Source organism: Gymnogyps californianus, chromosome 5 (assembly GCF_018139145.2).
Source record: "Gymnogyps californianus isolate 813 chromosome 5, ASM1813914v2, whole genome shotgun sequence".
NCBI classification, from domain to species: domain Eukaryota; kingdom Metazoa; phylum Chordata; class Aves; order Accipitriformes; family Cathartidae; genus Gymnogyps; species Gymnogyps californianus.
In genome coordinates, this window is record NC_059475.1 from 33,792,758 (window position 1) to 33,810,206 (window position 17,449).

At 41.0% G+C, this 17,449-nt stretch overlaps 1 protein-coding gene across 1 annotated transcript in view; it reads right to left on the bottom strand.

Moving 5' to 3' along the window:
• The window catches only part of RAD51B (RAD51 paralog B), a 412,953-nt gene that overhangs the window by 148,970 nt on the left and 246,534 nt on the right, over nucleotides 1–17,449 (bottom strand). The window contains exon 8 of the mRNA XM_050897196.1: nucleotides 10,861–10,979. Coding sequence (XP_050753153.1) covers nucleotides 10,861–10,979 — 119 coding nt within the window. The remainder of the gene's footprint in view (nucleotides 1–10,860; nucleotides 10,980–17,449) is intronic.

Sequence of the window (17,449 nt, forward strand, 5' to 3'; positions counted from 1 at the left end):
ATCCCTACCTTTTCACAGAAGATGTGATGCATTTTGCCCAGTAAAGTCAATATGTCAAAGTTTGTCTGGTTTTAAAACTTTATCTGAGGTTTTTTTTTTTTTACCAGTGACAGCTCAAAATTGTTGCTATGTCAATAGATATATTCTATCTAGCACAGACCTTACCTGGGAAGAAAGTAAGTAGAAAGAGAAGAAAGAAGAAGAAAGTAGCTTGAACACAAATGTCCAGGCCATATAGAGCATTCCAGAGATGTCCCCAGTGCCTTTCCACAATGGTACAAACACTTTTCTCTTTCCTTTGAAAATACCTTGCCTGATCTATTCTAGGATAGCACAGACCCTTTTCATGATTGCATTACACTGTTGAATTAGTTTTTCTGTGATAAACTAAACCACTCCAGTATTAGCTTCACTTCAAGTTTGTATGTTCCTTATGTAAAGCAGAAACTCCTTTGTAATGCCCAATATTATTTTACAGATTATTTCTATTATCAATCTTATATTCCACTATATTTTCACTACTTAAGGTTGTCCAGTTCCTCCATAATGATATTCTGATCTTCTTCACTATTAAGAATGCCTCCAAACTTGAAGTATACTATATTCCAAGACAAACTTAGCAGAACTTTTCTGAATAATAAACACTTAAATTTGAGTCAGACATTTTAGTTTGCTTGTTTTCAATTATAGGAAGAAAGAGAAAAAGAAAAAAAAAAGAGGATCTGGTAGAAGACAGGGGGCAGGAGGATTTGCTAAGGCGTTCCAAGGATAAACAACTTTGGTCATTGCCACTCTGATGTTAGGAGCAATGACACTTCAGATATTGATGAGAGAATCTACTCTAGGTTAATTCCACTCTGTTTTGAAGGGAAAACTCACACTGAAGTACAATCAAAATCAGAAAAGTGATTCTGTATAAACAGGATGGGAATTTGTGTTCATTCGCTCTCTGCAATGGGGCTTAAGCTTACAAACAGAGCATTCTTCAGACAATTCAGACCAGAGCCTGAAAGTCATATCTGGTTCTTTCTCTCTCCTATTTTTATGCTGTTTTAGTGAACTGTAAATACAGTGTTTGTAAAGGGCGTTGGATCAACAGCGTCACAGACTGAAGTTCTTTGTTTATATTCAGAACAGATTTTGTTATAGTAATCTTACCCCTCCTATCCTGACCTTTAAGTGGCTCCCAATAAAGAACAGGAGACATAGCCCTGATTTCTGAGGATTTGCTATCTAATTAACATGAAGGTGCACAATTATCAATTAGACCTAGGCAAAAGGCCATTTGCCCAGTTATGGAACTGAGAAAATATGTAAAAATTAAAACAATAATATCACTGTGACTAAGTAGGTCTCATCAAGGTAACAATTCTATTTTCTGTGGTATGTTTGGAAGAGGAAAAAAAAATGGGGTTGATAATACTAGAAATGAAGATGTTGCATTAACCAATGTGGAAGATAAGAGGCTGGACAAGCATTTTAATAATCTAAAAATTTAAGTGCTAGCTATTCACTTTGTTGGGAACTTGCAACTTGGAACAGTTTTGATATCTGCAAAGAGGAGACACATAGGAATGCAAGGTGACTTCTAGAGCTGAGGCTTAGAAAAATCAGCTATGGTATCAACAGAAACTGGAAACAAGGAAGCAGAGAGAGATTTTTGCCATAAAGCTCAAGCCACAGTCTCAGCTTCATTAACCTTTTATTAATGGTGAACATTGATGAAGAAAAGTTTAGGGCATGCTAAGGAGAGAGATTCAGGAGAGAAGTCAGTGACCACAGTTAAAACCAGTTCAGCAAGTGAGTTAATCTACAGAGAAAACTGGAGAGGGAAGCAGGAGGAGTACCTTCACAGCTGAGAAACTACATGCTACAAGGTGGTACAAAGACTTCTTAAGTGCCAGAAACAGAGGCAGTAAAGGTTGAGCAAGATCAAGCTTAGTGGCACATAAGTGGCAGTGAAGAGATTCCAGCTCTCCTCCCAGCTGCAAAGGATTTACTCTGGCCAGTTACTTATTTATGACTCAGTTTCCTCCATTATGAGCACCTGGCATGGGCATTGCAGAGATCAGTCAGCAAATGCTTACATAGTAATTTGAAAATATGAGATGGTTAACTCTTAACCGGTGTAGGTTAGCAGCAACCAAAGAGGAGTCTCCTCTGAGAGCTGACTGGCCTATCAGTCAAAGATATCTAACAGAAAGTACCCACCTCTGCCACCAGCCCCGGTAGGAAGACTCGGTATAACTTAATGACTGAGCTTGCCTCTCTGCCTCAGAGATGTTCCTGCTTCTTTGTTTAGGATGCTTTGAACTACAGATCTATGAGTTTGAAGTTTGCACAGCTGCTGCTATATTTTGTCAATCTGACATTAGAATAATCTTCATTAAGAAAACTTGCAGTGCTTATTAAAAAAAGGACAGAGAAAAAGATGAACTATTTAAAGGTTTTCTTCCGTTCTTTTCCATTTTATTTAGGGTCCTTTCATTTCTATTTAGATTCTTAGATAACATTGATTAGTGTTATATAAGCTCCTGAGTAAATGAATTCTTGTTCAAGAACGATGGAAACATTTTTCTCTATATAAAAGTGTCTTGTTAAGAGGAGAGGGCCATAAATCCAGTCCCATTTAATGTAGACAGGGCTACGGTGATGTTTATATTGTATGACCATCCCCCACAAGTCCATTAAGAAAGAAGCTTACTGCAAACAGAGACATGAGTAAACACACGAGTCAGGAAAGTAAGTGACCTAGTGATGTTTGAGCTCCAAATACTTGTTAATGAACCTTCTCTATTTTTATGGCATCCTTTCATTTGGAGCTTTTGCTGGATTAAGTCAGTATCATACTGTGTCGATAATCATCCGTTTATGCTACAGTTGTGCATTGTGTCCAGTTTCATCCTGTTCACATGCAACTCAAGTTCATATTGCTGCTTATGCTTCTATACGATCTATGGATAATCAAAAGATTTCTGTCATAAGGGTTATCAGTCTAGAGCCTTTTTAATCAGAAAAAACCCATAAGCTTCTTATTTATGTATTTTAAAGGATGTGGTTTGTACACATGCACGGAAATTTGAGGCCATAACAACCTTTCATTGTATCTTGATTCAAAATATTCAAACAATAGCAGAGGTGAGGCAGAAGTCTCTGAAGTAAACTGTGTATCCTAGAAAAAAACATTTCTTTAGAAGGAGGGGTTTGCAGAATTCAAATACGTGCTCCTGCAGTCCTTCCACAGCTATTTCTTCAAAAGCAGCATACTCCATAATGGAGAACCATAAAAAATTAATCTCACCTGAAAAAAATCTACTTTCCTGCAAAATTTCCTATCCCTTGCATGACTCCATACCATCAGTCTTATCTTAAAAAAAAAAAGAAAAAAAAATATCTCTTTGTGTGTTCACAGAGCTGATTTCCATATGACAAGCACATTATATAATAACATGGCTTAGAACAGATACACAGTTTACACCACTTCCATTTTAAAACAACCCAATAGCCACATCCCTTTTCTATCACTGCTTACTGGACCTCATTATCCACTGCCATCTGCAGATTTTCTCACATCTAAATACTTGGAAAAAAAAGTATTGTACTATGTACATAATCTGCATTACTGTACAATGCACATGATTCATGTAGCATATAGAGACAGGTTTTCCTGACATGGATCGCAGCTGCTGAATGGCACTTCACTTGTCTTAATACTTCTGCTAAAAACCCACATGCAGAGCTTTCTTCTGTACTTGTTTAGGGTACTGGGACTTCTTTTTCTGAGTCTCCCCAAATTCTAGCTCAGCAGAAGACAATGTAAAGAGCAACACTTCTTGCCTCACACATAACGATGGGCAACCTTCACACATCCTCAGTCATCTCCTTTGACCAAACACTGATTTCACTGCCCAGTTCTCTATGGGCTCTTTCTTGCCCCACTGTGTCAAAGACCGAATGAGCTTCTCCTCTGCGCCCACTGAAGTAGGTGAAAAGCTTTCTGTCTGCGTTTCTCAACACTAGTGGCCATCTCCATCCTCCTCATCTGACTCCAAAACTATGTTTAAGACTATTAAAAATATCTTTCTTTCATCGCATTTTCTTCTTCTCCATTTGCTTTAGTAGGTAGCTCTAACTGCTACAAAGTTAACAGAAGAAAACACACCTATGCTGTTTGTATTTTATTTATTAGACCTTATTCCCTCCATCTCAGAGTGATTTCAGTACATGTTCTGTCTGATTACCTTTCATTGCCTCTTCTTTGTCCCCAGCAAATATTACCATCTCACCAAAGTAATTAGAACCCTTTATAGTATAAGGCTACAATCTTCCATTATGTTTCAACACATAAAAGTTGGATGCCATTTCCAAACTTCATTTCTGTACTTGCTATCCTCCAGAATATTAAGGCAAAATTTAGAAAGTGTTAACCCCAGATAGCAGTACTAGGTGTATGTTTCTTCTCCACAGCCTACTTGCTTTGTTTGAAATGGTTTTATTTTCTGTGGTTTATTTGCTTCCCTTTTTTATGGATGAAAACCTCACCTGGTGTTATCTTTAAAACGGGACAGCTATCCAACAGCTACAGAGTCCACGTAACAACTACCTTCAACGTTTTACAGGGAGAGATAAATCTGGTCTCACTTATGCTCTGAAACCATCATGACTGCAACAAGTTACATTATTTCTATTTGTAATATATTTTCTCAATGAGTTACAGCCAAACATCTGTACAATTTGAAAGAACTGCTTCACTGAAATTATAACAAATTTAAGGTAAAGAATCATGGCAGTTGGCCTTAGCAAGTCACACAAATGTAAAACTTCATCCCCACTCCCCCTGGCTCTCTCCCAGCCCTTCCCCATGCCAGCGAGTACCATGGTTACTTCACCATTGCAATTTTGGAATGCTTATTCAGGGCTTATTCATATGATAGTAAGCAGAGCAAGACAAACAGCTGGTCTGTAACCAAGGACACAATAGAAGTTATGTCTGGCATTAGTCTGAATGAGAGAAGGGGTTTTGGTTTTGTTTTGTTTTGTTTTCTAAGAACGAGTCACCATATACTTATGCCTTTGAAACACTTTACCTGAAGCAGGAAAATTGCTGCACAACAGCTCACTTGGCATGGCTTGAAAGCTCCAGCCCATATCTCAATCCTAAGACCAGTTGTTCTCTGGGTACCCAGCCCCCTGAGCTGGAAGACAGGGATGGGGAGCAGAATGAAGACGCCATAATCCAAGAGGAAATGGTTAGCGACCTGCCACACCACTTAGACACACACAAGGCTACAGGGCCAGATGGGATCCACCCAAGGGTACTGAGGGAGCTGGTGGAAGTGCTCACCAAGCCACTTTCCATCATTTATCAGCAGTTCTGGCTAACTGAGGAGGTCCCAGTTGACTGGAGGTTAGCAAATGTGACACCCATCAACAAGAAGGGCTGGAAGGAGGATCCGTGGAACTACAGGCCTGTCGGTCTGACCTCGGTGCCAGGGAAGGTTATGGAGCAGATCATCTTGAGCACCATCACATGGCACGTGCAGGACAACCAGGTGATCAGGCCCAGTCAGCATGGGTTAATGAAAGGCAGGTCCTGCTTGACTAATCTGATCTCCTTCTGTGACAAGGTGATCCGCTTAGTGGATGAGGGAAAGGCTGTGGATGTTGTTTACCTCGACTTTAGTAAAGCCTTTGACACCATTTCCCACAGCATTCTCCTGGAGAAACTGGCTGCTCATGGCTTGGACGGGCATACTCTTTGCTGGGCAAAAAACTGGCTGGATGGCTGGGCCCAAAGAGTTGTGGTGAATGGAGTTAAATCCAGTTGGAAGCCAGTCACAAGTGGTGTTCCCCAGGGCTCAGTATTGGGGTCTGTTCTGTTTAATATCTTTATCAACGATCTGGACGAGAGGATTGAGTGCACCCTCAGTAAGTTTGCAGATAACACCAAGTTGGGCGGGAGTGTTGACCTGCTTGAGGGTAGGAAGGCTCTACAGAGGGATCTGGACAGGCTGGATCGATGGGCCGAGGCCAATTGTATGAGGTTCAACAAGGCTAAGTGCCGGGTCCTGCTCTTGGGTCACAACAACCCCATGCAACACTACAGGCTTGGGGAAGAGTGGCTGGAAAGCTGCCCAGCAGAAAAGGACCTGGGGGTGTTGGTCGACAGCCAGCTGAATATGAGCCGGCAATGTCCCCAGGTGGCCAAGAAGGCCAATAGCACCCTGGCTTGTATCAGAAATAGTGTGGCCAGCAGGACTAGGGAAGAGATCGTCCCCCTGTACTCGGCACTGGTGAGGCTGCACCTCGAATACTGTGTTCAGTTTTGGGCCCCTTGCTACAAGAAAGACATTGAGCCGCTGAAGCGTGTCCAAAGAAGGGCAACGCAGCTGGTGAAGGGTCTAGAGAACAAGTCCTATGAAGAGTGGCTGAGGGAACTGGGGTTGTTTAGTCTGGAGAAGAGGAGGCTCAGGGGAGACCTTATCGCTCTCTAAAACTACCTGAAAGGAGGTTGTAGCGAGGTGGGTGTTGGTCTCTTCTCCCAAGTAACAAGCAACAGGACAAAAGGAAATAGCCTCAAGTTGTGCCAGGGGAAGTTTAGATTGGATATTAGGAAAAATTTCTTCACCGAAAAGGTTGTCAAGCATTGGAACAGGCTGCCCAGGGAAGTGGTTGAGTCACCATCCCTGGAGGTATTTAAAAGACATGTAGATGTGGAGCTTAGGGACATGGTTTAGCGGTGGACTTGTCAGTGTTAGGTTAACGGTTGGACTGGATGATCTTAAAGGTCCTTTCCAACCTAAATGATTCTATGATTCTATGATTCTAAATGCTCTTTCTTGAAAATACCACAGGAAAACACTGCTTTGTTATAAAATAACACTTCTATGTGCACTTTCCATCTGAGAATTTCAAAACATGTTACAGACATTAACATAATACTATGAGTCTCACAAATCCCTTGTAAACTATAAAATAAACCAGGCCCATAGAAGTTGCCATACCAGATCTGGCCAGTGTCTCACTTAATCCAGCACCTTGTCTCCAACAGACAAGAATAAAATGTTACATACAGCATGTCAATGTATTAAACCCTACCATGCTGTCCCCCAAAGACAGCTGAGCACACATGAAAACAGTAACCTTGGAGCCTGCTGACTTCAGTTCAGGAAAAAAGCATAATTATACACACAGGGGTAACTGAGGAGTCTGACAGTTTCTAGTGCAGCCCTGTTGGTTTTGGCCCAAACTCAAAGGGTCTGCATGTTTATATATGGATTTCAGGAAAACAAATGTCATGGTTAACTACTTACAAGAGTGCTTAGGGAGAACCAAGTATCAGTATCCATAAAGATAATAGCAAATTCCCTTCATGAACCCATTTGTGCGAAACAATTAACTTTTCCTGCTCTCTCCCAAGCTCTTATGCCACTGTGCCACTGTGGAAGTCGTGCAGCTCAGTCCCACCTCAGCAGTTAAAAGACTCCTACTGTTGTCCATGCTTGTGGGTTTTGGTGGCATAATGAATTTAAATGCAGACTGGAAACCTCCTTCTGCCCTCCCCCAGTGGTGTTACTTCTGTTCTGGAGGAAACAAAAACCAGAACACTGGCTTCTAGAAGAGGGCAAAAGAGGAAAGTTCATCTGTTTGTTCCGAAACCTGCTCCTATCCAAGCAATAAAGCAAACCTAATTGATTTTAAGGCAGGCAGGATGTCCCAGAAATTTCATTACTTTGCTGAATTGGCTGCTGTCTTATTAATGTTCACCAGACATACGGAGGGTGGGGTGGAAAAAGGGATAGTTGGCTGAAAAAATGTCTGCTGGACAAACAAAATGAAGGCATCTTTTACTTAATATATTAAAAAAAACCCCTGTGTAGGAATTCTATGCTTAATTTCCCTATGTTTGTTACATACTCATTCTGCCACCTGCTGCCCTGGCATTCCCCAAAGTTTCAGGAACAGGGACTACGTCCCCAAGCTTTCCCAGAAACGAATACTGCATGACTAAGAACAAGCATCTTGCAGCCCAGTGGCCTGTCCTCTCCAGAAGATACTATGGTTCTGGAAAACTGCTTGCTTGAATCCTCCTTAATGATTACATTATCACTTCACGTTTTGCACAATACCACCCTTGGGCCTCATGGCCCAGTGCCTCTCAAGAGGCGCTCATCTCTCTTGATGGGTAGGATTTCTCAGTGAGGATTAGCATGTTGGCTCTACCACCATGGAAGTCAGATGTAAGGGAAGATCCCTCAGACTGTCACCACTGCCCCAGCTCCTCCAGGGAAAGAAGGAGAGAAAGTAGAGCCAGGAAGAGCATCTTCAGGAGGTCAAGTGACTGAAGAAAGAATGAATTCTAGCTTTTGAAAGAAAAAATTGTGTCCACTGTGCAAGTCAGAACAAAACACAGGTTATTGTTTGAACAGTATTGATTCTGCAGGGTTACAAATTGTGAAAAGCAAGGAAAACTTGGGTTTGCACTACTTTTCACCCAAATCTCTGGAACAACTGTGTGCTTTCAGTAATTTCCTGGGGCAGAATTTCACTTTAAAACCAAGACTACACAGATAATCACAGGCTTCCTTTTTTTTTTTTTTTTAAACAATAAGAAGAGAATTTGTAAAAGTGATTACTGACTTGGGAATTTTTGGACCTCCAAGTTAAGCTTCTTTAAAAAGTGCTGATTTTCAAAGCACTGATATCCAATACCTCCTGGCAGAACCACCTTACAATGACTGAAATGGCATCTCAAGAACCGAGGCACCTTTATTCACAATTTATTACTGAAAGTGGGTATAAAGCAATTATAAAAGAAAATATGTGTGTAAATAGTAATTTAATCAATACAGTGCTGCTACAGGTAGGGTAATTCTAGATGCCTTCCTCTAACTGGAAACTGCATGTCTAGCTGAAAGATTTCTATGACTTTAAGAAAAGAGAATTTATCTAAAAAAAAGGACACATATCAGCAACAAGATAATACAGGACATCATGGACATATCCCATTTCATTCACGGACTTCACAGACATATCATTGTTTACATCACACTTCTGTTTCCAATTACTTTGCTTTTAATACTATATACTAACGTTTACTTTAAGATTGTTTTTCCTCACTGTAGATTTAGTGAGATCTTCTGCTTAACTAAAACAGAATGAGCCCATGGCTTTACATGCAAGCAAGATGGTGCACCTGATAAACCTAGTTAGGAACAGAGTAAACCTGCTTTTTTTAAGCGGATCATAATATGTTTTTTATAATGGAATTTTAAAGGCTTGAAAACAACATTTCATATACTTGTGATTTATTACTTCTCTAACAAAATCAGGAAAAACTACATTTACTATCCAAATGTTCTTTAGGAAAACTGCTCCCTCTTTCCACCACCAGAGGAATGTTCTTAATCTTTTTTAGCCAACTTTGTGCATCATGAAGTAGCACAGAGCCCAGTTTCTGCCCTTTTCCCTTTGCCAACTCCACCTCTCATGTACCTCCAAAGTGATCCAGGAAATTTGTGAACAGCTTTGTATTTTGCACACACATGTAGAAAAGGAGAACTCATTACAGACCAGAATAAGAAGCAGAACATAGAGAACTTATAAAAGCAGCAGCAGCAAGAGTATGTTTCTATACAACTGTGCATGGTCTTTAGAAGCGAGTCCAGAAGATGCCTTTTCTACCTGCATTTGACACACTTAACCTGCTACCTGAGAGTCCAGAGGACTACCGCTGCTTCACAGTGCCCACTACGCGTAGGAACAGAAGTGCCATCATTATAATTTTACTTCCAATGAGCAGAATAAAACAGGATGGCTTCTTCTCCTCTGGCTCTAAAGACTGCAACCTAAAAGCGAGAAACCTTGTGTTGTGGCAGTAGAACCAGGGGCACCAATTTGAACGCACGTGGGTAATAATACTGTAGGAGTAAGATGGTACAAATTTTGCTTAGCAATTTTTTTGACAGCTCTCTACTTTAATGGGCACAAAATCAATAACATTAAGACTGAGGGTCACAGCCTTTGGAAAGAGTTACATCAATGCAAAAACAGAATAGACAAAGCCAAAAGAGATTATAACCGCAGACATCCCAAGGGACAGATGAAATCATGGGTTATGATGTTTTTAAAAACCAAAAAAAAAGTTATTCCCTCAATCAAACCCCAAATGTCTTGCCTCCTAGTTTTTCACAGTTTTTTTAAATTAAGAGGTAAAGATCGCAGTCAAAAATGCTACTATATTTCACTCAAAAGCATGAGGTCTCTTAGTGAAAAGGGTAAGCATTCTCCTTTTTGCAGGCATACTTCTGGAAAATTGGAAATATGGAAAATACCATACTTACTGCTCAAAGTTAAGCTTGCTGGTGCAGGCAGCAAGCTTCCGCTTGCAAACAGTAGCTGCCAAAGATAGAGTGCTCCCTGTCCTAACAGTCACAGCTGAAATTTGGCACAAAGAGTGGAAAGGATGACAACAAAACAATCATGGCAGTGAAAGGACTAGCCTCCTACTCCTGCCCCAAAATCCCTGCGCAGGAAAGCACTTTAAAGATTACCCTTCATCTCCACAACATGAAATGCACTAAAAGCTCAAGGAACTTGTATGCCTGTGCCAACAGGCCAACGCTAGGTCCTGTGACTCAGATAAGCCCATCCTAACACAGGGAGGCACTGGAGGACTGGCCATCCCTGAAAAGCAAAGGACACTGACTGCCCCCCACCCCAAATAAGCAATTGGCTGTAGAGTGCCAGGTTCTCAACACACGTGGCATAACCACAGAGGCTTAAGGACACAGTTAGCCCATCTGACCAAGCACGGCTGGTGTAACTTTATTTAAATTCTCTTCGTTGTTAAGTTCTCACCTGTCTTGTTGGCAAGTCATGATATTGTAGTATGAGCCTGGTGTTGACGCTGTGACTCCATGTGTTGCCAAGGGCTGCTGTCACACAACCAGATTCCCTCTTCCCAATTCCAGAAGCTCCTGAAGATAAATATGAAAGAAATTGCGTCAGGACTGTGCCACAGAGAAGGGTTCAACATGGAAAGTCTAATCAGTCATCTCAGATCATTCCCTAAGCTAGGTAATCACAATTGGTACTTAATAGATGGCACTATCACATGAATTTCCTACCTTTCTGATTTATTTATACAACTGCAGTGTGAGTTCTCCATCTTACCCTCTGATACCTAGACAAAGTGCCAAGAATTAAGGATATGTTGCAAAGTAGTCCCTACCTTCTTGGAGAGACGGGTACATTTTCTAAATATCTGGAGGTGCACCATGCACGGGGGACACTTGCCTTTTCCTCTTTAGATATTCTATCCCAAAGCAAACCAGCTTTCTATGGACACAGAGGAGAGGGAAGCAGGCCAGCAGAGTGACAGCGTATAATGACAACAAAAAGGGAAGCTAAAGGAGCAGAATGCGGTGCCACAATACCCTGATCTAAAAATCTGAATACTACTTCATGCCATCAGGCACCCTACACATTTTCTAAGATTTGCAAAGAAGGGAGTCTCTTAGCTGTACGTACCATCCTGATGTCTCTGAAATCATATGAACTTTATATAACCCTGAAGGAAAATGCACTTTGCTGCAATCAGCAATGACAACATAAAGAAGTGTTTCCAATAATGTCACATGATCCAGCTTGCTGAACTGCCATTGCACCTGAGCTTTCTCGTATCGAAACCAGTGACCCACACATACATACATATACATATGCAGGCAGGTAAGTGCCCAAGACCTTCATCTTTGCTTACCACAAGTTCTGTGTAAGATGAACAGATAGATGGGTGACTTGTTTGTACTTCAAATGACAGTTCAAGAACAGAGCAAGCCAGACAAACCAAAGAAATTCAGAAATAAAATCCCAGTTGTTATGTGGGTACAAATGATCATGTGCAAGTTCAAAATTGAACTATTTGAGGCACACAGTCCATACTGTTAAAAAGCTATGAGTGAATGAGAGAAAGTTAGATTTAAAGTTGGGGAACTTCCTGTTCTCTATCAGGCAACAAAATTGCTTCCCTAGGACAGCCATGAAATCCTTGTCAACTAAGTCAAAGTTAGACCAGACACTTACACTGCAATACAAACTTCAAAGCAGCCTTATGTTTCTGTCAAAATGATCAGTAATGCAACAGTTAATATTGAAACTTAAATTATAAGTACTAGGGTTTGGAAGCAATACTGTACTGAGATGACAAAGTCATCTCATGGCCCAGCAGAGCTTCTGGAAGATTCAGGTTTAAAACCCTTCATTCCTTTTACATTTGCAAGGTTGTGGGTTTTGTTACTTTTTTTCCCCAACTATTCAGAGCAGAAGCATAATTTCTTCATTCACTAAAGCTTTTATTTCGGAAAAATACCCAGTAAAGGGTAAGACCAAAAGCATTGGCATGCAGTAATAATCATTATTTGTATCACTGCCAGTAGCTTGCTAGCAATGAGAAGGACACCGTATTACACTGCATTAGGCAGAGGAAAGCAGCAGGCTGGAGAGAAAGGGCCTGGAATGATTGCAGTGCGCTACAGGACTCAGCTGAAGACCTCAAACCTCCCCGCCCAAGTAATACAAGGTTCAATTAACATCAATTGCATTTGGATTAGGTCTTTAAATGTTTAAGGTCTACAAAAGAAATGAGTGAAGCACCTGGTTCAAGCCAATAGTTTGACAAGAGTCTGGACTCTGTACTTGTCTGAATTACTTCCCATGCCACAGGAACTCACTGCGACACGCACAATACTCACTTCTCCAGAACAACATCTGTTCTAGTCTGAAAACAGGCTACAGTTGTGCCATCCAGCAAGGATGGCCGCTTTTCTTTCCTCAAAACAAAGGTATTAATATCTTGATAACTATCAAACTTGCACCTGAATAACTCACCACAGGAGCACCTAACTGGACGTTTCAGTACTAGGAATGCTATTCTGTTAATCAGTCTAACTCATCGCTATTGGGAAGGTGGATGTGCTGACAATAATAATTTCTTAATTTCTTTTCATCTACATTTTGGATTTGATTTGCCAGCTGGAGGAGAGAACAGGTTCAAGTGTTAAAGCAGGGTGCTGGGAGGTCTGTATTCCATTCCCTTAAAATGACTTAAGCCAAGTTACTTAATTAAGTTCATTAAGTTCTACAAACTTTTATTTTTGTGCTAACACCACAAAAGTAAAATGCCATTACTGTACAAACAAGCTAAGGAAAAATAAAAGACAGTGAAGCAGCTTTAAAGTTTTGCAATCCTCTCTTTGTCATGTGGAATAAGCTGCAAGTTCCTCCTGTCGTCAACATTGTCCTTCTTTCCCACCTGCTAGAAATGGGTAGGAATCACAAAATTCAAGTGAGGCAGCTAAGTGTGGGTTCTGGTGGGTGTGGAGGTGTTCCCCTCACAGCTGGTGTAACTGCACCTCTGTATGCAGCTGGAAGCCACCGCTCCACACCACTGAGAAGCAATTCACCCACCGCTGCTTGGGGGCCTCTGACTACAGACAAAAAGCCCAGACATTCCAGAAGCAGCTACTGTTGGCATAAAACAGCCGCAAAATTCACATCCAAACTTCCCTCAAATTATGTGTCTCTGCTATTAGCTAACAGAAGGAGTAACATCTTGCTGTTGCAATCCTGAGCCAGGCATTTAAGCAGTTAAATGTCTGGAGCCTGCTGATATTATGGAGATATCACTCCATGGCGATTCCTAATTGTGCATTCCTTCCCGGCCTAAAACCTGTCCCAGAGTGAACAGAAGTGCTAGAGGTGTAAGGCTTGTGGCAGAACAAGCAAGCTAATTGCTGTCATTTATTTTATTTTATTATACAGGAGAAAGCCCACTGTACCATACTGTGTCAGCCCCTGTCTGAAGAGGGCTGTTTGTGTGACCGACTTTCAGGCAAATCCTCTTCTGTGAAGTTATTCAAATTTATGACTCTGGTGCAAAGTGGTTAGTAAGCCTGGAGCAAATTTACAGCGAAGACTTTTTACAGGGTGGAAAGGAATGCCTCACAGGAAGGGTTTCCATTTTATAAGGGATCCTCCTGCAAGCTGATGCATTAGGCAGACAGAGAGGCAAACCAACAAGAAGTGAAGTAAACCAAGGAGGAAGCAGCACCAGCTTTGCAAAGAAGTTCAAGGGCAGTGACAGCACACGCTTCATTCCTTCTCCTTGGTCTAAACACAAAAAGATAGTAAATGTCTCAGAGGAAGGAAAGAGGATATGTTAAGAAAACAGATTTATATTCAAACATGGCCTTAAAAAACCCTCAGACTTATCTTTTCTGTTATTTCAATGACTACTTAGTCATTAATGAACTGGACAAAGGAAGTGGATAAATAATACTGTTCAAAGAGAGAGCGATATTTTTCAGCACACATTGCCTTGTTCTTCCAAACCCCGATATTTTCATACTTAGAGATGGGAGTATCAGACCAACCTTGGCCCAAGAAGAAAACAGGCTTATAAGGGACTTTGGTCTCTGCTCAGTGGTCCCCAAACTGTCCAACCTGAACCACTTCAGAGTGGTATGGAGCAACAGCTCCTGGCTGTGACATGGAGGCGCTTATCCATGCTGTGGGGTGGATGCTTCCACAGAGCCAGCAATGTGCAATCAGCTGACAGGCAGCAGTTCCCGTCTCTCCAGCCTGCTTAGAGCACAGCTCTCACTCCAGTCACTGCTGGCATGATGGTTTCTGCTCAGGACACGGGTGATACAGGGAGCACAGGGACTAGGGAGAGTAAGAAAACAGGGCTGACAGACAGATGAGAGAAAGGTGGCAGATCTCAGTTTATGGATGCAGTATGTGGGAAAAGGGAGCGGGTGTCCAGAAGCGCAGAGATGGGATCCTAGCACGGGGAGGTGAAGGTGCACGCTAGAAGGGTGGGAGAAGACCTCTGAACAACCCACTGCTTTATACATTCAGATCCAGCTCAAGTAAAATGAAGTGGTGATTTCAATTCCTGTAAACACTCCTTCCTTCCTCACGCAAAAAGGACTAGCATTAAACTGATCTTCAAAGGGCACATCAGCAGACAGGCCAAGGACTGCACGAGGTACCTGTTCTACTGTCTCCTGTGAAATTGAGCTCTTCAGGGCACCGGCAGAGACACCAGCAGAGACTGTATCTGTTCTGGATCGCAAGCATAAAGGAGGAACTGGCTGCTTCACTCTCGCTGAACAGCTGTCACAAGTGAAAATAAAGCGTCTTGTGGTCTGAGTCAAATGCAAAGTAAATGCCTCTCCACAACCAGGGGAAAAACAAACCAAAGAAGAAAGGGTGATTCTTTAACTGAGGCCTGCAGTGCTGCTTCCAAGCAGAAGAACAGGCTCACACTGGGCTCCACTGCCCTAGAAGGAGTTGTCGGTAGAACTGGGCAACAACACTTGTCCTTACTTACACACAACGGCTGGATTAATTTTGTTTGTTTCCCTCTATCAATGCAATTAAAACAAACCTTCCATAAGTACCTTCCTTATCGCTGAGATGAATGCCACATATAGGCAGGATGGGGAAAGTGGGTTTACTCCACCTTCCATTTTTCACTGGAGGAAACAGTAGGATTAAAGCTATTCAGCTCAATACTGATTCTGAGATTATTCTATTATGTCCAACCAGAGAATTACAAGTACAGACATGGTCTCAAAGACCTTATCATCCTCTACATATAAGGAGGTACCACTTTAAAGACTAAATCCTCATATAACCCAAGTCCGAATTGTTGCAAATATGGTTGAAGGGGATTTAATCATAAAGGAACTTCAGTTTCATTGGTGTCTCATCCTATGAAAATTAGGATAACTAGACCAGTGTCTTGAATCAAATGAAACAGACTTCTTAAAACAACATTTTTAAATGCAAGGAGTCCTTGCAGGCAGAATGTGATTAAATTCTTGATTAAAAAAAATAACCTGTTCCTTGTTGGTATAACTGCACAGAGCAATGAATTCTACCCTTTACACATTCTCATATAGATTTTTGTCTTTCCAGATGAAAGAGTCATTGCCTGGCAGGTTCATCCCCACCACTGGACTCCTTTGCAATCTCTATCAATTTGGTAATTCAAAAATTTTTTCTCATCAAATGCAAAAAAGTGATCGATGCACAATACGACAGTGAAATAACAAAATAGAGAAGCAACCAGTCCCCAAATCTTTCAAATTTTAACATCAAATCATCTTGATAAAAGCCTGATTTATCAAAAAGGAGGAAAAAACTCTCCAAAAGTACAGAGAAAATATTTATAAAGAATTAAACTACTGAGCTCAACAAAAATGGCACACCATGCAATAATAATGAAAGTACTTTCCCTCTTGCTCAGGCTGTGCAGATTTCTGGTTCACTGGCAGAGCTCATAAAGATCACTGCTTTTCACCTGCATTGCATTTAGTCTGTATTTTTGGTGCAGATCTCTAACAATGACACCAGAAGGGAGAGACAAAGAAAAGAAAAGAAAGGAGAAAAGAAAAGAAAGGAGAAAAGAAAAGAAAAATAAGAGAAACCTCAACCCCAATCTATTTTTCCATCTTCACCTACTCAGAAAATACAAGTATAAAAATATCCAATGGTGGAAAAACCCATCACACAGTAAAAAACAACCCACAGGACAAACTCATCTGTGAAGTAACTAACCACAGCGCCCTTCAAACTCCCACGTGCTGACTTCTGCCATTTTCAGCCCTTCTCCACAGCTTTTTCTTTAGGCAAAAGGTGACTCTGATTCTCTTACCCTACAGTGGTGACCGTCTCACTCTCTGCAGTGGTCAGCCAAGGTATGTCCCAAACTCTTCCTGTCATATACTCTACCTTCACAAAACTAACAGAAAATTAGTGAGGATGAAAAAAACCCAAGTCCTTTACATTCAAGCCATGGCCCTAGCAGTAGACAGCTACTTAGACCACCATTTGATATCACCTGTCTGAGACAAAGCACAGACCAAAATGCATATATACATACACCTAAGTAATTACCAAACACAAATTACTGATTTGTATGAACAGACACTTAAGCAAATGTTGCTCCCCGTTCTAACTGTACAGATCTGTTTCAGTTAATGGGTTATGCAGGCATATCAACAGCAAAGTCCAGTTCATCTTAGGAGAAAAAAAATCAAAACTTACTTCCTAGAGCACAGCATTGTCTTCATATAGTCTTTTATTATTTAGGACATATGGCAGGAAAATCAGTTGCTGCTGTAAGAAATCAAGCTTGGTCACAAAACTAGCCATGTAAAAATTCTAACTTTTAAAATGCTTATTTTTCTACTTTTATTAAGAGAGGGAATCTGGCAATTTTACTCCCCAAAACCACCTAGTTCTAAATCTGTGCAAACTCCCCCCTCCCCCGATTATTCCAGCTTACTTCAAATTTTAATTAAAAATGAGTAAAAATATTTTAGCTGGAAGCTGGAATTGTTTAGTAATCAATGACGTGTAATTTAGTTTTCCTTTTTTT